Source organism: Meles meles, chromosome 8 (genome assembly GCF_922984935.1).
Source record: "Meles meles chromosome 8, mMelMel3.1 paternal haplotype, whole genome shotgun sequence".
NCBI lineage: Eukaryota > Metazoa > Chordata > Mammalia > Carnivora > Mustelidae > Meles > Meles meles.
Window position 1 is genome coordinate 106,625,618 of NC_060073.1, and position 22,029 is coordinate 106,647,646.

Consider the following 22,029-nt stretch of genomic DNA (forward strand, 5'->3'; position numbering starts at 1 on the left):
AGATCAGAGCAGAAATCAATGAAATAGAAACCAAAAAACAAAACAAAGCAAAAAAAAAAAAAAAATCCAGTAGAACAAATCAATGAAACTAGGAGCTGGTTCTTATGAAAGAATTAATAAGCTTGATAAACCTCTGGCCAGACTTTTCAAAAAGAAAAAAGAAAGGACCCAAATTACTAAAATAATGAATGAAAGAGAAGAGATCCCAACCAACACCAAAGAAATACAATTATAAGAACATATAACAAGGGGCGCCTGGGTGGCTCAGTGGGTTAAAGCCTCTGCCTTTCGCTCAGGTCATGATCCCAGGGTCCTGGGATCGAGCTCCGCATCGGGCTCTCTGCTTGGCAGGGAGCCTGCTTCCTCCTCTCTCTCTGCCTGCCTCTCTGCCTACTTGTGATCTCTATCTGTCAAATAAATAAAATAAAAATCTTTAAAAAAAAAAAAAAGAACATATAACAAGCAACTCTATACCAGCAGCCATCAAAAAAAACCAACCAAACAAACAAAAAAAAAACAACCCCCAAATCTTGCCATTTGCAGCAACATGGATAGAACTAGAGAGTGTTATGCTGAGCGAAATAAGTCAATTAGAGAAAGACAATTATTATATGATCTCTCTGAGATGAGGAATTTGAGTGGCAGGGTGGGGGGCCATGGCAGGTAGGGAGGGAAAAAATGAGACATGATAGGAACAGGAAGGGAGAAAAACCATAAGAGACTCTTAATCTCAGGAAACAAACTGAGGGTTGCTGCGGGTTGGCGGGGAGGGATGGGATGGCTGGGTGATGGACACTGGAGAGAGTATATGGTATGGTGGGTGCTGTGAATTGTGTGGAAGACTAATGATTCAAGACCTGTATCCCTGAAGCAAATAATACATTATATGTTAATTTTAAAAAAAGAAAACTAAAAGTCAGGCTACGGTATGGGAGAAGATATTTGCAAATGAGATATTGGATTAAGGGTTAGTATCCAAAATTTATGAAGAACTTACCAAACTTGACACCCAAAAAACAAATAATTCAGTAAAGAAATGGGCAGAAGACATGAACAGACAGGGGAGGCAGAAGGCCTGATCCCAGGACCCTGACATCAAGACCTAAGCCAAAGGCAGACACTTCACCAACTGAGCCGGTCAGGCGCCCTGACAGGAGAGTTTTTAAGAGGCTTTATTTTACCTGGAGGTAAAGAGACTAGTAAATCATGGTAGTGAAAAAATTCAGCCAATTTTTCCTTCTTTTTCTTCCTTTTCCTCCTTTTCCTGGGGACAGAACACATTAAACTACATGTTTGGAGAAACTATTCTTAGCTCTTAAGCAGCCTTTGGGGCGTGTTTTAATTGTAGCTAGGTAGTCAGAACTGGATTGTTGCCAGCTGTCCCTTCTCCTGAACTTCTTCCAGCTTTCTCTTTCCTAGCAGGGATAGGGTCCTGGGCAGTGCTGCGGTCTCAATTTTCTGGAAGGTGCTTGATTGCCCAGCAAATCTTTTGCTTTTCTCTTAGTGTCTCCAGAAGTGCTTTGGGGTCCCCACATTTCTGCAAGATAGAGTGCTCAGACCAAAGTTAGATTTTGGACGGCTGCTCTCCTATGCCAGTCATGTCTCCATAAACTCTCAAATGAGAGAATATGTGCTTTAGGACAAAACCTCTCTGTCTTTCTCTCGCTTTATTTTTGCTCAATGCAGACCGAGTGCCGCCAGGGGCTAGTGTTGCGTTAGATTCAGAGCATATAGAAATGAAGTAATGAGGAAGTGCTCTGAGCAGACAGAAGTCCTTGGCGTCCAGGAAATCATAATTTAATGGGGAGACATTCATTTATTTAAGAAATATTTGCAATGTCCGAGGCACAGCGTTAAGTCCTGGATGTAGAATAGTGAATTAAGCAGATATGGTTCCTGCCTGTTTCGGGATTGCAATCAATTTAGACATACAGCCATAAATGGAAGGTACTGTAAGTTAGACTGTTAAAAATGCTACAATAGATATGCAATAATAATAATTCTAGCAATCATTTGTAGAGAACCAATGATGTGCCCGGCACCATTGCTAATACTTTATATGTAGTAATCTATTCAATCTTGCTGACACTCCCGTGAAATAGGAACTGTGATTATCCCTATTTTATAGCTGAAGAACTGAGGTCCAGAGACGCTCATTAATTTTTTTAAGACCGCACAGCTAGTAAGGTGTGTGTGAAGTCAGCATTTGAACCCAGTTAATCTGGCTCGGAAGCCTGTGATCTGAATAGACAAAATGGTCAGGAGACCCGGAAGAAAACTATGATTTTTACAAGAATTGTGAAGTTCCTGAGCAGAGCTGTACCTTAAGGGAGTAGTGGAATTTCAAATAATGGGGTGACCTTTAAGGGTATTCCAAACAGGAAGGAGGAAGGAGCACAGGAAGGAGTGAAGGCTAGGGAGAAAGTGCAGAATGTGTGTGTGTGTGTGTGTGTGTGTGTGTGTGTTTATTATTAACATATAATGTATTATTAGCCCCAGGGGTACAGGTCTGTGAATTGCCAGGTTTACACTTCACAGCACTCACCATAGCACATACATTCCCCAATGTCCATCACCCAACCACCCTCTCCCTACGCTCCCACCCCCAGCAACCCTCAGTTTGTTCTGTGAGATTAAAAGTCTCTTACGGTTTGTTTCCCTCCCAATCTCATCTTGTTTCATTTAGTATATATTTTGATCCTAAGGGAGCCTGCAGTGGTCCTGGGTGGGGAAGGGCAGAGTGGGAAAATCCTTGTGATTTAAAATGCTGACAAAGAGGTTGGGGCCAAGTTGTAAAGGCACTTGACACCTCTGCTCTGAGAGTTTGAGTTTTACCAAAGAGTGAATCCATAAATATTGGATGCTTGGTAGTCACTGGAAGAAAATCTCTAGAGAAATCAAAGCTTCTGTTAAAGTTGGTGTGAAATGTAAGGGTAGAGTGTTTGATGCCTACTTTGGTTTCCACAATCCAGCTTTTATCAGAATGTGACTCAACCTGGAGCTTGGAGTTGGGGATTGGACTGTCAGAGCTCAGACCCTAAAACCTACCGCATTGTATTCTGCCCCTATTTTTACCTTAACATTGAACTCAATTAATCTTAATTAAGAAAAAAAAAGAAATTAAGATATTTTAATTGTATTTTGGAAAATAGAGTTAAAAATCACACATGGGTGTTTGGACTTTCTTAAAAGATTATTACATAAAAGGAAGGCATTGGTATAAATATAATTAGTGATGTTTTACATATATGATTTTAAATGAATTTTAAAAGAAAGAAATGCCACCAGGGTTGAGTTTTTCTTCCTCATGGAGTTCCTATAGAATTCTCACAAGGCATTTGTAGAAAGTTTGGGAATGCACACAATTTTTTAAAAAAATTTTTAAGGTTTTATTTATTTATCTGAGAGAGAAAGCAGGAGTAGGAGAGAGGGGGAGAGGGAGAAGCAGACTACTGGCTGAGTCGGGAGCCTGACTCAGGGCTCCATCCCAGAACCCTGGGATCATGACCTGAGCTGAAGCCAGACGCTCAACCAACTGAGCCATCCAGGTGCCCTGCACACAATTAAAAAAAATATATATATTATTTATTTATTTACTTGGAAGAGAGAGAGAGAGAGGGAAAGAGAGGGAGAGAGCACAAACAGGGGGAGGGGCAGAGGGAGAAGCACACTCCCTGCTGAGCAGGGAGCCTGATGTGGGACTCGATCCTAGGACCCTGGGATCATGACCTGAGCCCAAGGCAGACGCTTAACTGACGGAGCCACCCAGACACCCCAAGAATGTACACAATTTCTTAAGCAGATTTTTGCATAGCAATGACAGAAATACTTTAGTATTTTTCTTACACGCCTACTTTAAATAAATTTGAGAAAAAAAATTATCCTTGGCATCTTTTTTTTTTTTTTAAACAGACCACAGACAGTGGTATACTCTAAAGTTCAGAAAGACAACTAGCTTTGGCGATTAAAAGCCTGGATCTGCTCAGACTCACCGCTTCCCGGCTGTGTGAGTCAGTCATCAGGCGGTTCAAGTAATCCAACCATCTATAAGTGGGGATAAGAACCACCTCATGAAGGGTGCCTGGATGGCTCAGTGGGTTAAGCCTCTGCCTTCAGCTCAGGTCATGATCTCAGGGTCCTGGGATCAAGTCCTGCATCAGGAAAAAAAAAAACAAAAAAAAAACCAAAAACAAAAACTACTTCATGAAGTTGTGAGATTGGGAAGGTTTTACTGGGCATCTATGATTATATCATAACATGAAGCTGTCTGACATCCAAAGACTGAACCATGTATACCTAGTAAACCAAACGAAAACATCTGAAACTATCATTTTCTCCCTTTAACTCTGAAGTTGATTTTTTTAAAAAATTGATTTATTTTAGAGAGAGGGGCAGAATCCTCAAGCCTCCTGGGATGACCCTGGGATCATGACCTGGGCCAGAATCATGAGTCTGCCGCTTAGCTGAGTGAGCCACCCAGGTGCCCCTGAAGTTAATTTGTTTTCACAGCCCTAATCTTCTTCTCCATCATTCCTCATCTTTTCATGGTGACTTGGAAAGCGGCCTGTCCTTGTTTACTTGCTTTTAGAGAAAGGATATTAATACTCAAGTGTATACCATGTGCCAGACTTTAATCTAGGTCCCTGTATATATTTATAACAGTTAATTCTCCTAACAAGCCCATGAGGTAGGAGTGATTTTCCAGAAGAAGAGACTGAGGCTCAAGGTGACCTTGTAAATGGAAAAGCCCACTTCAAAATCTAGGTCTACCTGAAAAACCCTTATTCTTTTTACTTGTGATGCCACGCTGCTCTTTAAACATGCCGAAGAGGAAATTATCTTTTAAATAAAAATAAGTGACCATTAACTTCATCCTTAACGAATTCTTTTTAAAATGCCATGAGAACCCTGGGGCTAACTGGAGACATGGCTGGGGGACCTCAAACCACAGGGGCAGACTGTTACCTCTGTGCAAGGCCCCCATTATAACTTCAGCCCACTGAGCTTTCTCTTTGGTTATACAGACTTCCAGCTTCCTGAAGTCGGCTTCCATTTGGATTCCAACATTCTGGCTCCTGATGTGGGTTTGTGGTTCTCAACTGCCTGTTTAACAGAAGTTCAACTTTCTGTTTAAACAGAAAGGACTAGAAGGCCTTGGAGTGGAATGGCAGAGGGAGCGCAGCTAACCATCCTGTAGTTGAGAATTTTCACCGGCAGGTGTCTCTGCAGGCAAGGGAGAGGGGCCTTCTCCCGCAGAACCCGCCTGAGAGGAGCAAGATGGATTTGCTAGTTTAACTGGGGAAAATTGTGGAAATGAAGCAAACAAAGGTAGGTCGGCTACCTCCGGAAGTCAATCCCAACTGCATAAATTTTGCTTCGCCAGCACCTGGAGAGGCTGGTAGAAAACCCAAGTAAACCCCCATCTTAATGCAAGGAAGCAGCTGTGAAGGCAGAGAGTCTCTGTACTGTCTTCAAAACAGGCAAGGTTGTGTGAAGGTGAGCACTTAAAACTGAGAGGCAATTCCCAAGCCACCTGTGGCAGGAAAGATGGCTCTTCAGGCAGGAGAGATGAGAAGATGAAGGAATAAATAGGCAAGAGGCAGTTCCGTAGCTTTAGAGTCAGGGAAATAAAGAATTTCTGCTTATGGCCATGGTCACCAAACTGTGGAAAGAACCAAGATGCCCTTCAACGGATGAATGGATAAGGAAGATGTGGTCCATATACACAATGGAGTATTATGCCTCCATCAGAAAGGACGAATACCCAACTTTTGTAGCAACATGGACGGGACTGGAAGAAATTATGCTGAGCGAAATAAGTCAAGCAGAGAGAGTCAAGTATCATATGGTCTCACTTATTTGTGGAGCATAACAAATAACATGGAGGACATGGGGAGATGGAGAGGAGAGGGAGTTGAGGGAAACTGGAAGGGGAGATGAACCATGAGAGACTATGGACTCTGAAGAACAACCAGAGGGTTATGAAGGGGCGGCAGGGGGGTGGGGGGGGGTGGGAGGTTGAGGAACCAGGTGGTGGGTAATAGGGAGGGCACGTACTGCATGGAGCACTGGGTGTGATCCCAAAACAATGAACACTGTTATGCTGTAAATAAACAAATAAAAATAAATATATATATTAAAAAAAAAGAATTTCTGCTTACCTTTGGTGAAATGTTGTGAATTCCCAGCATTTTAGGTACACTTCTATATAAGGGAGAAAAAGATTCAAATATGCCAACATTTTAATTACTATTTTTCAGTTAGGAGAAAGAAACACAGAATAAGAAAAACATTTATTGGTATAAATATTAAGGAGTTGACCACAGAGTAACTAAGGGTACCTTTCCTTAAGGAGCATATCCTTTTGTGAAAAAAGTTGTCCTGAATGAATTTTTTTTGTGTGTGTGTACCCAGTGTATTTTCCCATGTAAAACCAAAGGCGTATCTCCCTGAGGAAAAACATTGATCCTAAAAGATGATTTAGTTACGTTTAAGAGTGCAGGAAACCTTTTAAAAAAAAAATCATAGGGGGCACCTGGGTGGCTCTGCCTTTGGCTCGGGTCATGGTCTCGGGGTCCTGGGATCGAGCCCTGCATCGGGCTCTCTGCTCAGTGGGGAGCCTGCTTCCCTCTCTCTCTACCTGCCTCTCTGCCTACTTGGGATCTCTCTCTCTGTGTCAAATAAATAAATAAAAATCTTTAAAAAAAATCATAAGTGGGGCACCTAAGTGGCTCAGTCGGTTAAGCATCTCCCTTTGGCTCAGGTCATGATCTCTGGGTCCCGGGGTGGAACCCCATGTCAGGCTTCCTGCTCAGCAGGGAGTCTGCTTCTTTTTCTCCCTCTACCTCTCCCCACGTCTCATTCTCTCTCTCTCTCTCAAGTGAATAAATAAATGAAATCTTTAAAAAAAGTCATACTTAAAAATCTTTTGGATGATCTAAAGGGTAATTAATAGTAATCTAAAAATGCTTCAACCATATCCCAGAACATGTGGAAAGTACTAAGGATAATTTTTAAAGTTTTGCATAATAGCTTGAACGGCTCCATTAAAAAGAAAAACGTGGGGACACATGGGTGGCTCAGTGGGCTAAGCCTCTGCCTTCAGCTCAGGGCAAGATCCCAGGGTCTTAGGATCGAGTCCCTCATCAGGCTCTTACTTGGCGGGGAGCCTGCTTCTCTCTCTGTCTGCCTGCTTGTGTGTGCTCTCTCTCTGTCTATCTCTGACAAATAAATAAAGTAAAATCTTAAAAAAAAAAAACCAAAACCAAAACGTGGGCAAGCTGAATAGAAAACCCTTGACTGAAAGCTTACTTAGCTTCTCTTAAGCCCCTTCCCCAAGATATTTTCTAGCAGGAGACTATGTACTTACTTTGGCCACTTAGACCTGTTTCTTGGCACCCAGGGGGAGCTTTTGGACCTGACTAGGTTGCTCTGGGATAGGAGGAGGGAAGGCAGCAGCCTCCTAGCTGAGGCAGTAACACAGAGCACAGCCCTCGCAAAAACAGGTGCACATTTGGCTCATCCGGAGAACCAGGGCCACCAAGGGTTTGGACAATATGATCAAAAAAGTGTCCTGATTTCTACGTGATGGCAGAATTTATAACCATCTAATAATTCCCTTGTTTGGGAATATATGGTATGTAAATATATGGTATGTATTGCTTTCTGATACACAAAATTTCTGAATGATGCCCCTCTCTATCAGTGTGTTGCTTGTATAACATTAGTTTTTTTCAGAGCAGTAATAATTTGGGTTGATGTAAAGTGAGGGTTAGACTTTCTTCAAGGCCCTGATGGCTCACAAAATCTTTGGAGCTATGTGGTGAGGCTGCAGTTTTCTTTCAGCTCGCCGGGAAACTGCCCTGAAGACAGGCTAAGAGCGCCTTTGAAATCATAAAAGAATTAGGGGTGCCTGGGTGGCTCAGTGGGTTAAAGCCTCTGCCTTTGGCTTGGGTCGTGATCTTGGGGTTCTGGGATCGAGCCCCACGTCGGGCTCTCTGCTTTGCGGGGAGCCTGCTTCCTCCTCTTTTTCTCTCTGCCTGCTTGTGATCTCTGTCTGTCAAATAAATAAATAAATAAATAAATAAATCTTAAAAAAAAAAAAGAATTAATATATGGCCTCCTACTGCTTATATTCTTTTCCAGGCAAAACTTAGGTCCTCAGAGGTTTGGCGTCATTTCTAGAAGTGTCTAAGGGCCTACGGTATCCATCAAGAATGCCTTGGTGTGTCCTTTTCAAATTCTAGAAAGAAACATAATGACATTACATAGGAAAATGTCTCATTTTCATCTCTGAATCTATGTCTTTTGCCTCCCCCCCCCCCCCCCATCTTTTGCTCTTTTAGAAAAGAGTGAGTTGGTTACCGAGCTGATTGGGAGCTAGGTGGTGGTTAGCTCTCTGCCTCTGTACTGGACGGCAGGTCTGAGAACTCAGCCCCTGGGCATCTCCTCTGAGTCTGCAGCTGCGTGGGGACACACCTACCCACCTGCTTTCTAAAGGCAGCCGAAGTACACCCTCAACAGTGAGTCTCATCGGAGGCGAACTACAAGTGAAGCCGTCCTAGGTACTTCAGCCCTATCTCGTAGTCTGCTGTTCGTTGATATACATTGATGCCAGCTCTGTCCTGCTCTCAAGAATTCTGGAAGTCCTCTTCCTCCGTGAGTCTAAACTGAGCTCCATCATCCTGGGCTTCTGGAGAAACTGTTTTTTCCCCTACCAGCTCCTCCCTTGACAAGATTTATAATCCAGTCCCGGAAGATCTCAGGCTCGAGAGGCATGCTGCCTGGGTTTGAATTCTAGTTCTACCACTTTCTAGTTCTATAACCATGGCCCATTCCCTTAATCCTGTGGTGCCTCATTTCCCCTATCTGCAAAATGGGCATAAAATATAATCTGTCTCATAGGGTTGTTGTGGATTAAGTGAGTTCACGTATGTAAACTGCTTAGTGTAGTGTCCGACACATTGTTATTTTTGACTGTGAGTTCCTCCCTAAACCTACCTCAGGCTTAGCACTCAAGAAATCCCTATTAAATGCATACATCTAAACTGTTTTCCTTGTTCCCTCATGATTTTCGCTGCGCAATGCCCTCCACAATTTTCCATGTTCTTCTCACCAAAGAGGACACTTCAGGGAGCTTTCCAGCAAATCTTTGTCCAAGTCTCCGCAGGACACACCATCTTACTGGCCTCAATCCGTATGGGCAGGGAGCATACATGATCAAACGCACAACATACACATTCCAGTCATTGTCAGGGGACAAGCATGATCTGCCTTTCCTCTTGGAAGTGAGAGCCATGCTCCCTTTCCTAGTTTTTCCTCAGAGGCCTCTTGTGTGTGACACCCTCCAGAGAGTGCCAGAAGTTGGGGTAATTGATGCGCCACTGATATCTATGAGTAGAGGAGAGACTATAGAGACACTGGTGAGAATGGTTTTGGTGCTACTCCTGCAGCCTTCAGAGTAAAAGATTCTTTTCCCCTTGCCTTCCCAGCTAGCTAAGGTTTCTGTTGAGACGCCCTCCCCAGGGAGAAGGTAAAACTGTGACTCTGGGGCCCAGCACTGAAGTTAATTCAGAGGCAGGTGAGTGAGGTCACGAAGTGGTAAGCGAGGCTGGCCACACCCCGTCATTGATCTGGGATTGAATGAGCTCAGCCAAGGAAAGGGTTCAACCAGCACCAGGAGCTGAGGACCATTTTGTCCTTATCCTTCTGTGCTAATCAAGGAACCAATTACTGTTAATTGTGTTGGCTACTTGGAACAGCTACCAGAGAACTGATGCAAGACAACTGTGGGTTGACCTCTCCGTCCCATCCTAGTGCCCGCCATTACTCATAGTCAGATGGGGAACCAGAGGGCTAGTAAACAGCTTTTGGTTCGAGTGAGTAAACATCTGCTCTCCTCACACATTCATGGTGCCCTGGCTGTCAGTTTTGGATATTGACATGCAATGACCTGACCACACGGTTCTGCCACATAGAGAAACATATACAAGTGGAGAGATGAGCACTGGACTGAAGGAATACATCCTAACCTTGGAAGTGTTCACAGTCTTCTCTCTCCCCGCCGCCCAGCCCGCCAAAGACCATCCTGCTGCTGACAGCCGGGTCGCCTATCCCTCTCTCACCCCCTCCTCCTGTGGTTAGGTTAATCTAGTTAATAAAAGCGGTGGGACGCAAGGCAAGGACGCCGTAGAAGGGAAACCCCGGGAGCTAGTGGGGCCCCAGAGGATGTGGAATGCCAGATAGCAGAGGAAGGGAGAAAAAAGAATGTGAGATTTAATTGTTGGAATTATAAATTTGATCGCCTTTAATGTCTTCAGAGAGTCCCTGTAACGAGGGAATTGTCATTTCGGTATTTATTTAGTTTGCCTAACAGATCGGTTTTGTGCTGAACCATGACGCGGCGCCCCGGACAACACGCACCACTGCTTCATCAGGGTTATACAAGTGACAGAAATAGGACGCAGGCACTGTGACCGTCATCTGGCTATAGAATTGTTCCGAGACGGGGTGGGAGGAAAATGACGTAGCCTCTCTGGCCCTCACCCACCCAGTGACTGGATGCAGGTTTGGGCTGGTTTCTCCACCCTTGAACACGCACAGCCCAGTTTGCCCAGGCCCCCTGTTTTCGGTGACAGTCAGATGAGTTGTACCCGGTGAGTTGGGCGGTGTGAGAAGGAATTTTACTGGAGAATTCCCCTGCCTCGCTCCCCGCTTGGTTACAGTTTCTTGTAGTTATTCCTGCCTTTGTGGCCTCAAGGACTAAAGTGGGACGAGGCCGGTATTTTTGGTGATGAGGAAATATTTTGTTTTAAGGGAGGCCCGGGTGACTGCTGAACTGGGACGGAGGTCACAGCAGGGGTCACACTAGCCATTCTCGGGGCGATGCGGGGGCCGGCCTGGGGCCTGGCGTCCGGCACCCCCGCTCGGGAGCGCGGCGGCGGCTGGGGACGGGCGGGCCGGCTCGCGGTGCCCACCGTCTCATCCCCAGCGGGGGGCACCCGGGAGCCACCGCCAGAGCAGCCGGGCCCACGCGGGAAGGTCGAGCTTGCCGGTGAGGTCACGGTTGCCATGGCTGCGGGCAGTGACGCGCGTCGGCACGTGACGCGCGGTTGCCATGGCGCCGGGCCCCGGCGGCGCGGGCGCCCCGCCTCCCGGAGTGACGTCCGCCAGGCCCCCCCTCTTTTTCCCGCCCCCCTGCCCCCTCCCCCCCGCCGGCTCCCCGCGGCCCGGGAGGTTTCACTGCACAACAAGATGGCGGCGGCGGCGGCGAGCGGAGCTGGCGGGGCTGCCGGGGCCGGAGCGGGGGGAGCCGGGCCGGCGGGCCGCCTGCTGCCTCCGCCCGCCCCGGGGCCCCCGGCCGCCCCCGCTGCCGTGCCCCCGGCGGCTGGCCCGCCGCGTCCCCCAGCCCCGGCCTCCCGCGGGCCGGTGCCTGCCCGCATCGGCTACTACGAGATCGACCGCACCATCGGCAAGGGCAACTTCGCTGTGGTCAAGCGGGCCACGCACCTCGTCACCAAGGCCAAGGTAGTGGCGCGGCGGGAGCAGGCGGCTGCGGGGCTGCGCAGCCCGGGACCGTCCGTCCGAGTGCGGCGAGGCAGGAGGGACCCGCGACAGCGAGGCTGAGGGGTCGGCGCGGCGAGCGCGGCTCCGGATAGTGGAGAGCGTTGGGGATCGGGGACACGGACGGGGAGGGGGCTGTCGGAGGGGAGTGAGGACGGGGCGAGCCGGAGGCCGGGGACGCCGGGGAGCCGGGAGAGGGGAAACTCCGCGGCCGAGGGGGCCGGGGGGCCCCCGGAGCGCGGAGACCTGGGGGACCCAGGAGCCGGCGAATGGGAGGGGGTGCTCAGCCGGGGCTCTGCGGAGGGTAGCGGAGGGGGCGACTGGAAGAGGAGGTTTGGAACTCTCACGGAGCCGGAGACTGGAAGCCAAGAGGACTCTGGAACCAGCAATTAGGAAATCCTAAGGGAATGAGGGCAGGGGGATAGGAAATGTGGCCAGCAGGATGGGGAAGGCAAGGGTAAACTGGCAGCCTGGGGGAGTTAGGAGGGGAACAAGGACGCCAGGGGCATGTACGAGGGGTGTGTGGTGGGTGCAGGGTACCGGGAGATGTGAGGGACCTGGTACCTTATGACAGATGCCAATCAGCGTTTGATCGTCTAAGACTGACAGATGATAGGAATGGGAGCCTGAGGACAGACGAGACTGTTGGAGGAGGCGATGAAGAAAATGGGAAAATAAGGAGGAAGAAAATTACTTTGCTTTTCCGCATTAAGGGGCTTGGGGAAAAGAGGCCCAGGGCGCCCCAGGTTCATGGTGGCACTAGGTAGTCAGGGGTTAAACAATTTGGGCGAGCTGGGTTACTGGTTATTTTTAGTTGTTGGAGGGTCTGGAATCATGGGCTTTCTAGAGCGCAGGGTGGGCTCTCAGCGGTGGGGGGGGAAAGCCTGGGTGACCGAGGAGGTGCATGAGGAACCCAGACACTGGAGGATTACACTGGTTGGGCCCTTCGGTTCTCAAGGGATTTGTGGAGCTGTAATAGTGAAATTGACCAAGGTCAGTTAGGAAGCCATATAAGTACACATATACGATTTTACATATAAAATTCGTTTTTGAGGAAATGTGGGTAGTCTTCTACATTGGAAGTATTGGAATCAAAGTCATCAGGAGCAATCTTTTGGTTTTGAGAGGACCCACAAAGCCCATTTGTACTCCAGATTTCTTGCTTTGCTCAGTCTCTCTTGAATGAATACTTTCAGTGTAGTCATTCATTGTTTCTAAAACTGCAGTTTGTGTTTTCCTTCAGCCTGGTGAAGAACCCTTGCAGCTGCTGCCGCTTCCTACCAAAGCCACATCAATTCCTCACCTCCTCAGCGGAGCCCTTATCATTGCTGACCTTGTTTTTGCTTTTATGGCAATTGCTTGTTTTAAGAAGCCAGTAACTTATCTGGGCCTTCTCTCCTGCTCACTCACAAGCTGGAGTTCCCTTTTCCCTCCTTTCTGTCAAAGCCTACAAGGGGCCCTTTTTACCAGGGTGGCAAGGGTAGGTGGTTGTGGAAAATTGATCGGTCAGTTTCACTTCCTCTGGGGGGCCCCCTTCAGCCTTTCTGTCAGTTTTTATCAGAGGGCCTCAAGTCTGCAGGTCTGAGCTGAATGAGATACCAAAGTCCAGGGTTCTCTGATGTCACCCTCCGACCCTGAGGGGAACTAGATTGACTGAAGACTTTGGTGCCTCTCTGCCCACCCCACCCCTGCTCCCAGGTGTTTACAGTTCTGTTTATTGTTCCCTAACCCAATGTTTATAAACAACCTTAGTTGTTCGAGAGCTTTGTTCCTTGTTTCAGTATTTCCTTTTTTTTTTTTTTTAAACCTCCCCCTCTCTTCTAAGTAATCACATTGAGCTCCTGTGATTATTTTGCTCTGACCTCTGGGGGATGGACGCCATGAACTTAATTGGTTTCCTGGTTTATGGTATCTACGATTGAATAATTTTGTGTCTTGCAGCCCTTGGATACACCAAAATATTGATAAAAAATTCTGTGACAGACAGGGTCGTATGTTTTTGTAAATGTAATTGCAAACAGTTGATTCTTGGCTTTATATATAAAAGAGACATTTTTATCTTCCATAGTCAGCAAAGCCAGTGGCTAATTATGGCTGATCTGCTTGCTTTCTAATTTTCGTGTGTGTGTGTGTGTGTGTGTGTGTGTGTGTGTGTGTGTTTCTTGGTTTTTCTCTGAGGCCTTTGGTGTCCTTTAGGACTGCAGCATTTCAGACATTAGCTTGTTTATAAACGGGTGTCACTGTTTATGTTGGTTTTTATCTTTGATCATTGTGGTGTGCAGTTACGCAATCCGTATGTATGGAAATATTTGAAATCCTGAATGAGACCGACCGGGACGGCTTGGACAATGAGTCGCATGTGTGCAAGGACCACGGCAGCGCTCATTTGTGTTTCTGTAGCAGTGTGCAATTTCCTAGTTACAGTTACAAGCACCCCGGCTTTTGCTGCTTAAATTACCCTGACGACATGAGTGAAGCTTGATTCCCAAGGAGTTGTCATGTGCTCGGGGTGAACGATGAGCATATTTTGGCCTGCTCCCTGGTTATCTGAATCCACTTTGGAAGGGATTCTTAAATGCTGACAGCTTAGATGTGCCTAACAGCTGTTGACATACAGTGTGTCGGCCTATTAAGGCCACGGTGTGGTTATATAATGGCGAGGAAGGTGCCTAGCTAGGTACTAGTAGACGCAGAAGCTGCTGTTTCAGTTGCTTGGGGAGATAGATTTTTTTCCCCATGCACTGCAGCCTTTATTTTACTTCTGCATTCAGGTCACTTGGAACCAAAGAGAGGGTTGTTTGTTTTTTTTTTTTCCCCATCTCTTTCCAGAATCTATAATTTTTCATTTCATCTTTTAGAGGTCTGTGATTGTTTTCTTTCTCCTTTTGCCCCTGTAAGGCACTGAATGGTCAGGGCTTTTCTTAAAATCATGTCTAACCATCGGACTCAGGTAATTCAGAAAATACTTGTTGAAGGAGGGTAGGTAATTGGTGCTTTTTGAACATCAGGGAAGTATTTACGATCACCTTTTCTTACACACACCATCCATTCCGAGGACTAAAAAGCTAAAGTAAATTTCATGTATTGACTAAGCTACTGCCCTCTCTCCGGCAATAAGTGGTGAAACTGGCTTTTTCCCAAATTATGTTAACTCTCAAACCTCCTGGAGTAGGACCCTGGGCTGAAGAGAATCAGTAGAGAAGAGGAGAGAGTTTCCCGTTAGGTCGTTGGTGACTTCTGCAGCGCGGTGTTCAGGGCTCAGGCTTGATACCGGCAGTTCTGCGGTGCCTGGGGCATCATTGCGGAACAGGTCCCGGGAGAGGAGGGTCATCTGTGACACACTTTGGTCAGCAGCTCACCCTGGCTGTCTTTGTCCTACCTTGTCCTACCTTCTTTGATTTCCTTTTTTTTTTTTTGAGAAGTCTTGATCTGAGATTCTCTGGCTCTGTTCTTTTGGGAGGGCACTGTCAAGTATTCTGCCTTCAGATTGCTTATAGTCTGTTGCCTGTGCCTAATTATACCTTTACGGTTGGATGAATGGGAACAAAGAGTAGATTTTTGTGGTGTGCCTTTTTAAAATGTGTATCTTGACTATACAAGTCGTAGATCAAATAATTATAAGGTGTTAACTCAACACATATGTATCACTTGCTTGCTACTGGCTTGTGGTAAGAGCTTGAGCTTCGAATTAGGCTGCCTGGGTTTGAATCCTTTTCTGCCTAGGAGCTGGGTGATCTTGGGTCAGTTATTAAGCTTCTCTGTGCTTGGATGTGGTCATCTGTAAAATGAGATGACAGTAGTATTTCCCTCACAAGTTTGGGTGTCAGGAAGATTAAGTAAGATAGCGTATGGGAAGGTCCTATACCAGTGCCTGGCACCTAGTAGGCACGTGGTAAATGTCAGCAGCAGCTTCTGCAGTAAGAAAGGTGAGTAGGACAGAGCTCCCCTCTTTAACAGTCCCTGAATGCATATGCCATTTCTTTTGTGCGGGTAGATGTCATCTTCATGAAATGCTTTCAGTGTAAAGAAATGAGTTAGCTGTTATTTCAGATGCCACTTTGAGATATTTGGGTTGAACTCCCGTGGACTATGGAGTAATTTCATGAAATTGACATTTTAAAACACAATTTTCCATTAGTTCAACATTTTTTTTAAAGTAAGCTCTATGCTCAACACAAGCTTGAACTCACAACCTCTAGATCAAGAGTCACACGCTCTGCTGACTGAGCCAGCCAGGCGCTCCTAAACTTTTTTTTTTTCTTTTTTAAAGCGATTTTGAGACTTGTCTAATGAAAACTGATTAACACTGGCTTTTGCTTTGGGCCCTCTGGCATTTTTAGTGTGCTTGTGTAACTACTCTTTGTTACATTGGTGATGGAACAGAGTTGATTTGTATGCCTCCCCCCCACCCCCAGAGATTCACTTAAGTCTGGTGGAGAATATGAAGAAATAATCCTACAAACTTAAGAATACATTTGCATTTGGGTGCACAGTGTGCTACTTTGAAGGCCAAGGTCAGGATTCTTAACTTTCGATATTATATACGGAAAACATTTTGCCCCGTGACCCCATTCCAAATATGGACCAGCCATGACAGATGGGTGTGTTGCATGGTTTAGTTTAGTGCAAACTCATTTCCATGAAGAGAAAGACTCAGAGCGGGCAAGGGGCAGTATTTTCACTTCTAAGTAAGAGTTTAATGGAGCAGAGTAGATGATGCTTATGCTCATGAGAAGGCCGAAAGCAAGATTCATTGTAAATAGAGAAGAGAATTGTATCAAGAAGAAAATGAAAGGAAGATTACACTAGATACATTTGAGGAAGATAGTTCCATCTTTAGATAATCTAAAAATGACTCTTGAAAGACTACTGACTTCATTTTGATACAGTTGTGATGGGGTTACTAACTTTGTTGAGATTTTGTGAAGAGCTAAGATTGATTTGGACTGGTTTCTCCAGAGTCAAAATACCAGTATTCCACTTTCAACATCAAAGCTGTTTATTTTAACATTCTGACTTTGGTGCCAGCTCCCTAGAAAGTCATAGATCTGGCTCAAGCCAGAGGTGCCCAGACTAGTTATTTCTGTGCCAGAAGTGCTGTTTTCATTTTCCAAGCATCAGTCTGGCGAATGTTTTCTAGTTCACGGCATAAAAGAGAACAAAATGGATGCTTTGAAGAGAAAAAGAAGTGCTCTCTACTCACCAGAACCTCTGTAATTCTGAAAGACATCAGAAATACCTTTGTACAGGGCGCCTGGGTGGCTCAGTGGGTTAAGCCCCTGCCTTCAGCTCAGGTCATGATCTCAGGGTCCTGGGATCGAGTCCCACATCGGGCTCTCCGCTCAGCGGAGAGCCTGCTTCCCTTCCTCTCTCTCTGCCTGCCTCTCTTGTGATTTCTCTCTGTCAAATAAATAAATAAAATCTTTAAAAAAAAATACCTTTGTACAGGGATAGAACCTTTCCTTTATCCATCTGTTTCTTCAGCATGTGTTTACTGAATCCAGATTTTGGGTCAGGTTCTATCTTGGGCTCTTGAATTTACCAATAACAAGAGAGACAAAAAGCTCTTGACTTCTTGGAGTTTACTTTCAAATGCTAAGCCAGCCACGTCCGCATAGAGCCTGATGCAGGGCTTGGTCTCACAACCTTGAGATCATGACCTGAGCCAAAATCAAGAGGCGGTGCCCCATCAGGTGACGATATTTGAGCTGACACCTGAATGATAAGAAAAAGCCAGCCTGGGAAGACTTGGAAGATAGAATTTTCTTTTCTTTTCTTTTTTTTTTTTTTTTTCCAGAATTTTCAATGCAGAAGGAATGGCAAGTACAATGGTTTTGGGATAGAAATGAACTTGGTTTATCCAAAGATTAGACCCAAAGTCGTGGTGCCTGGAGCTTGGTGAACAAGGGAAGGATGGTAAGAGGTGAGGTTAGAAAGTTAGGGGCCAGATCATATAGGTCTCAGAGTCCGTTTGATGGAATTGAGTATGAAATGGGATTGGCATCAGAGGATATCACAGCAGAGCTCTGGTATCATCTGGTTTATGTTTTTAAAAATTCGTGCTGGCTATTTTATGGTTAAGGGTAAAAATGCTTTTTCTAATGCATTTCTTCAGATAGAGGAGGTGTTCAATTTTAACAACTTACATTCTTTCACATCTGTAAGAGAATGACATACATTTTCCACATAAATGATCAGTCAGTAATATTTGCTGATTTGGAGGGGCACAAAAAAGATCTTAGACATGTTCTATTCTACCTCTGTCTTTTCCAGAGTCTAGAAAGATGGATTTCATGGAATTTAGAATCTTAGGCTGTTTAGGGGCTAATTAAAGTAGTTTGGACCAATTATCCATTAGATTTTTGTCTTTTTGGTATCAACCCTCCCCCCCCCAACAAATACCCACCCTTGGCAATTTGCCTAGAATCCTACAGTTAGTTAATGGCGGAGTTGGAATTAGAGTCCAGGGAACCCTATTCCTAGTTAACCCTACTTTGACTCCTCCAGTCAGAGCAAACATTGTGCTTGCCATCGTGATCTTTTATTAAAGAAACAAGATATACCTACTAATTGAAGTTTAAGAGATTTAGCATTTCTAGTAAAACGAATTCCAAAAGTCAGATGCCAGGATAGGAGGAAAAATTTCCAAGTAGAAAGGAAGAGTAAATATACCAACACTGTATTTCACCTGTCCTTTTGGCATTATTTCACTCTGTCATTTCTGCCACTTACCAGCAGTCCTCCATGGGTCCATTGCTTGGCCTTTAAATCCTACTCAAACACCCCTTCTTGCCCCCTGGACTTGACTGAGGCATCAAAAAAGACTTTCACGGGGTGGCAGGGTGGCCTAGTCAGTGAAGCACCTGACTCTTGGTTTTGGCTCCAGTTGTGATCTCATGGTTGTGAGATCGAGCCCCGTGCCCCACTCCATGCTCAGTGAGGGGTCTGCTTGAGATTCTTTCTCCCTTTCCCTTTGCCCTTTGCTCATGCTCTCTCTCTCTCTCAAAAATAAATAAGTCTGTAAAGAAAAAAAAAGTGTTTCAAAATACTAAGGAAGTAAAAAAAGGAAAGCAACGAACACAGAAAAGGCAATGACCATAAACACAGTCTGCCTTATATAGTTTTCCTTCACCACTATATCTGGCTTACTCCGAGGGAGTATGAGTAATTATACTTTTGCTCTGTTGGGCTGGTCTGGTCTGGTCTGGTCTGTCTTTGAAGGACCTTTCTGAGATGGACTCCTTACTGGATCACTAACAATTTCTAGGGCACAGTGCCATCTTTTAACTCATTAAGAAAACTGGTCAAGAAGATACATACCCTCGATGACATAGGTGAGGGCCAAGAGAACCAGTTATCTAGGGCTCCTCTTATGTGCTTCTACTTTCTGGTTTATGAGTTAGACCCAGGGGTGCCTGGCTGGCTCAGTTGGCAGAACATGCAACTCTTGATCTTGGGGTTGTGAGGTCAAGCCCCATGTTGGGTGTAGGGATTACTAAGAGCTACTGTGCCTGTTCCCTAAGTAAGTGAAGGACCTTACTCATCAGGTGAGTCCCTGCCTCCTTCGAACAGTGAGTAGGTTGGTCCCTTTTGGCATAGTAGTATAGTTACACTGTCTCGTAGATGATTGATAACATCCAGAGAATGAAAATTATGTACATTCTTAGGGATATTTGTCCTAATGTAATAAATAATTGTTAAATAAGTGGCCTAGGCAATGTCTTTGAGGAGCCTCAACAGCCTTGGATGAATTGGCTTGAAAAGGTTTGTTCTGGATCTGTTCAGAATAAAATTCCTTCAGCTACTACAAACCTGTGGGATGAGCCATGGTGAAGTTCTGTTTAGGAATATATTCGTTTAGGTGTGCGATCCACTGAAGACAAGAAGTCTCTGGCTGCTACTTATGTCAGAGTTTAGTGAGAAAGGTAGGAATCAGATTGTGAATACTCAGCCTCATTTCCTAGAAACTGAAAAGGAAGGAGTGATACACCCATGGCCTGTTCAAGCTCGTCTGTGTGGGCTGCGCTCACTCAGTTGGATACTTTTGGCTAGTTGTCTTAGACTATATTTAGGTTTTGATTAGGAAATTCTGAGAATTTTCAAATTTCTGACTAGTTTCAGCTCTAGTATGCACATGCTTACCAGCAGTGTGCTTTACTTCCCTTTGCTCCCTTCTGAAGAACTGAATGCCAAGATTCAGGTTAGCCGATCACATTTCTTTAAGACTGAGATTTTTTGCGGAAGAAATTTTTCATTTCATCCATCCATCCATCCACCCATCCATCCATCCACCCACCCACCTATCCATCCATCCAGTAAACTTTTGAAAATTATTTATCAAAAGCCAGGAATGGATGCTCTCTGGCACAAAATTCAAGAAGTGCAAATTTGTACATAATGAAGTTAAGTCTGCGTGCTACGCGGGTACTCAGCCACACAGTTTTTTTTTAGTCTTGTTTCAGAAATATTTATTAAGCTCTCGTCTGGATCAGTCTAAATGCTAGAGGGTGTTTGTGACATGCTTGAAGTTTCTAGAAATAACTTAAAGTTAAAAAAAGACAGAAAATAATGTAGCTTTTTATGCTCCTTAGGAGGCACAGTGTGATAATTTAATGGACGCTCCATGAGGGCAGGGATTTTAATCTGTTGTCTGCTGCTGTAGTCTCAGTGCCTGCTACAATGTCTGTAAATACTCATTTAGTGAATGGATATCAGCAATTTAAAAAAAGGGAGCTAAGTTTCTTTTTATACCCTTAATATATCTTAGAATTTTATGATTGAAATTCTCTATCTCCAGTTAAGACATTAAAGAAAAGTAATTTTCTGTTTTTGTTTTTGGTTTTTGTTTTGTTTTGTTTTTCCTCAACAAATCTCTGGGTAAGGAGATTCCACAAGCTTTCTGGGCAAGTAGTTTATTTCTGGCATATCTCAAACTTTCATTACTAGGAAGTTCTCTCTATCTAGAGTAAATCCCACCATTTAAATTCTAGTCCCTTTATTTTTAATTTTTTTTAAAGATTTTATTTATTCATTTGACAGACAGAGACCACAAGTAGGTAGAGAGGCAGGCAGAGAGAGAGGAAGGGAAGCTGTGCAGAGAGTGTGATGCAGGGCTCGATCCCAGGACCCTGGGATCATGATCTGAGCCCAAGGCAGAGGCTTTAACCCACTGAGCCACCCAGGTGCCCCTAGTCCCTCACTTTAAAGGGAAGGTTTTTGGGTATCCAGGCTCCCCGGAGGTTATTTCCTTGTGGGTAGGTTGTTTCCTTGAGAAGCTCCCAGTGCAGTGGTCAGCGTGGTCAGCCAACCCCAGGCTTTGCTTCTTCTGCCCTGGAGCTTCCCTTCCTTTTCAGACTCACCATCAGTCTGTCTTGGGCTGCTAGCACTTCCTGAAATAACTTTAAACTCTGTGTTGAGTTACCTCTGGTTCTTTTCTTGATACAAAGTGATCTGATTTAAAAACAAAATGACTTTGGGTCACTGGCCCTTAACTTAAAGGGTTACTTTTAATGGTCCTTACCATTAATGGATTAATTCAACTGGTATTTGTTGTGTCATCTGTATGGAAAAAAAAATAGCAACTATTGGTCCTAGAGGACAAGAAGATAAATTTTATTCTCTTCAGGGTAGACTCTAGGTGAAGTTAAAGGAGCAGTTGAATGGTTCCAGCTGGAGTGTGATGGAGGAGGAAGAGAAGAGGTAGACAGCATAAACTCTTATTCCAGCCCGATAGCTGATTATTACTGGACTTTCTTCTACCCCTTTGCCCTGTTTTTGTTTTTGTTTTTTTCTGATTATAAAAGTAATTTTTGCTCATGGAAGAAATTTGGGGAAAACTCAGGAAATTTTAAAGAAGTAAAGGGGAAAAAACCTAATCCAAATCGCCCTAATCTTGTCACCTAGAGGCAACTGTTATGAATATTACAAAATACATTATTGGGATCATTTTATTACACTATTTCATTTCTTTCCTCTTCTGTCATGATAAGCATCTTCCCATTATTAGAAACTCTTTGTAAAAATTGATTTTAATGGGTGTATAGCCTTCCATTGTCTGATGACTGTCATTTTTTGAAACTTTTTTCAGAGCTGAAGATTCCTCCCAGTTTTTTACTCTCAAGTTCTCTGTGATGCCCATTTTTGTACACGTGAAGTCTTTGATGCATTTCTGATTTTTTGCTCAGGACAGATTGTTGGAAGTGAAATTACTGGCTCAGAGGGTACACATGTTTTTAAGACACTTGATACCAGTCTTGTCATGTTGCTTTCCAGAAAGGTCGTGCCAGGGTTAGGCTCCTTTATCTTGTATGCCCTCTGCCTTTCAAGGCCCTGCTGTGCCTCTGAGTCTAGGGTGTCAGCTGTAGGACGGGTCAAAAGGGACTTAGAGCAGCTGCCTGTACATTCCTTCCCTGAGCCCAACCTGGACGAGGAAGAACAGAGTGAGTGTGACTCTTACCTTTCAGTCGC

The 22,029-nt window shown here is 44.9% G+C and overlaps 1 protein-coding gene across 7 annotated transcripts in view; it reads left to right on the forward strand.

Annotated features, from left to right (window-relative positions):
• The first annotated feature begins 11,238 nt into the window (after nt 1-11,238).
• The window catches only part of SIK3 (SIK family kinase 3), a 244,460-nt gene continuing 233,669 nt past the window's right edge, over nt 11,239-22,029 (forward strand). For all 7 annotated transcript variants that reach the window (XM_046017210.1, XM_046017214.1, XM_046017213.1 and 4 more), the window contains exon 1: nt 11,239-11,526. In XM_046017210.1, the coding sequence (XP_045873166.1) occupies nt 11,254-11,526 (273 nt within the window). In that variant the 5' untranslated portion in view covers nt 11,239-11,253. The remainder of the gene's footprint in view (nt 11,527-22,029) is intronic.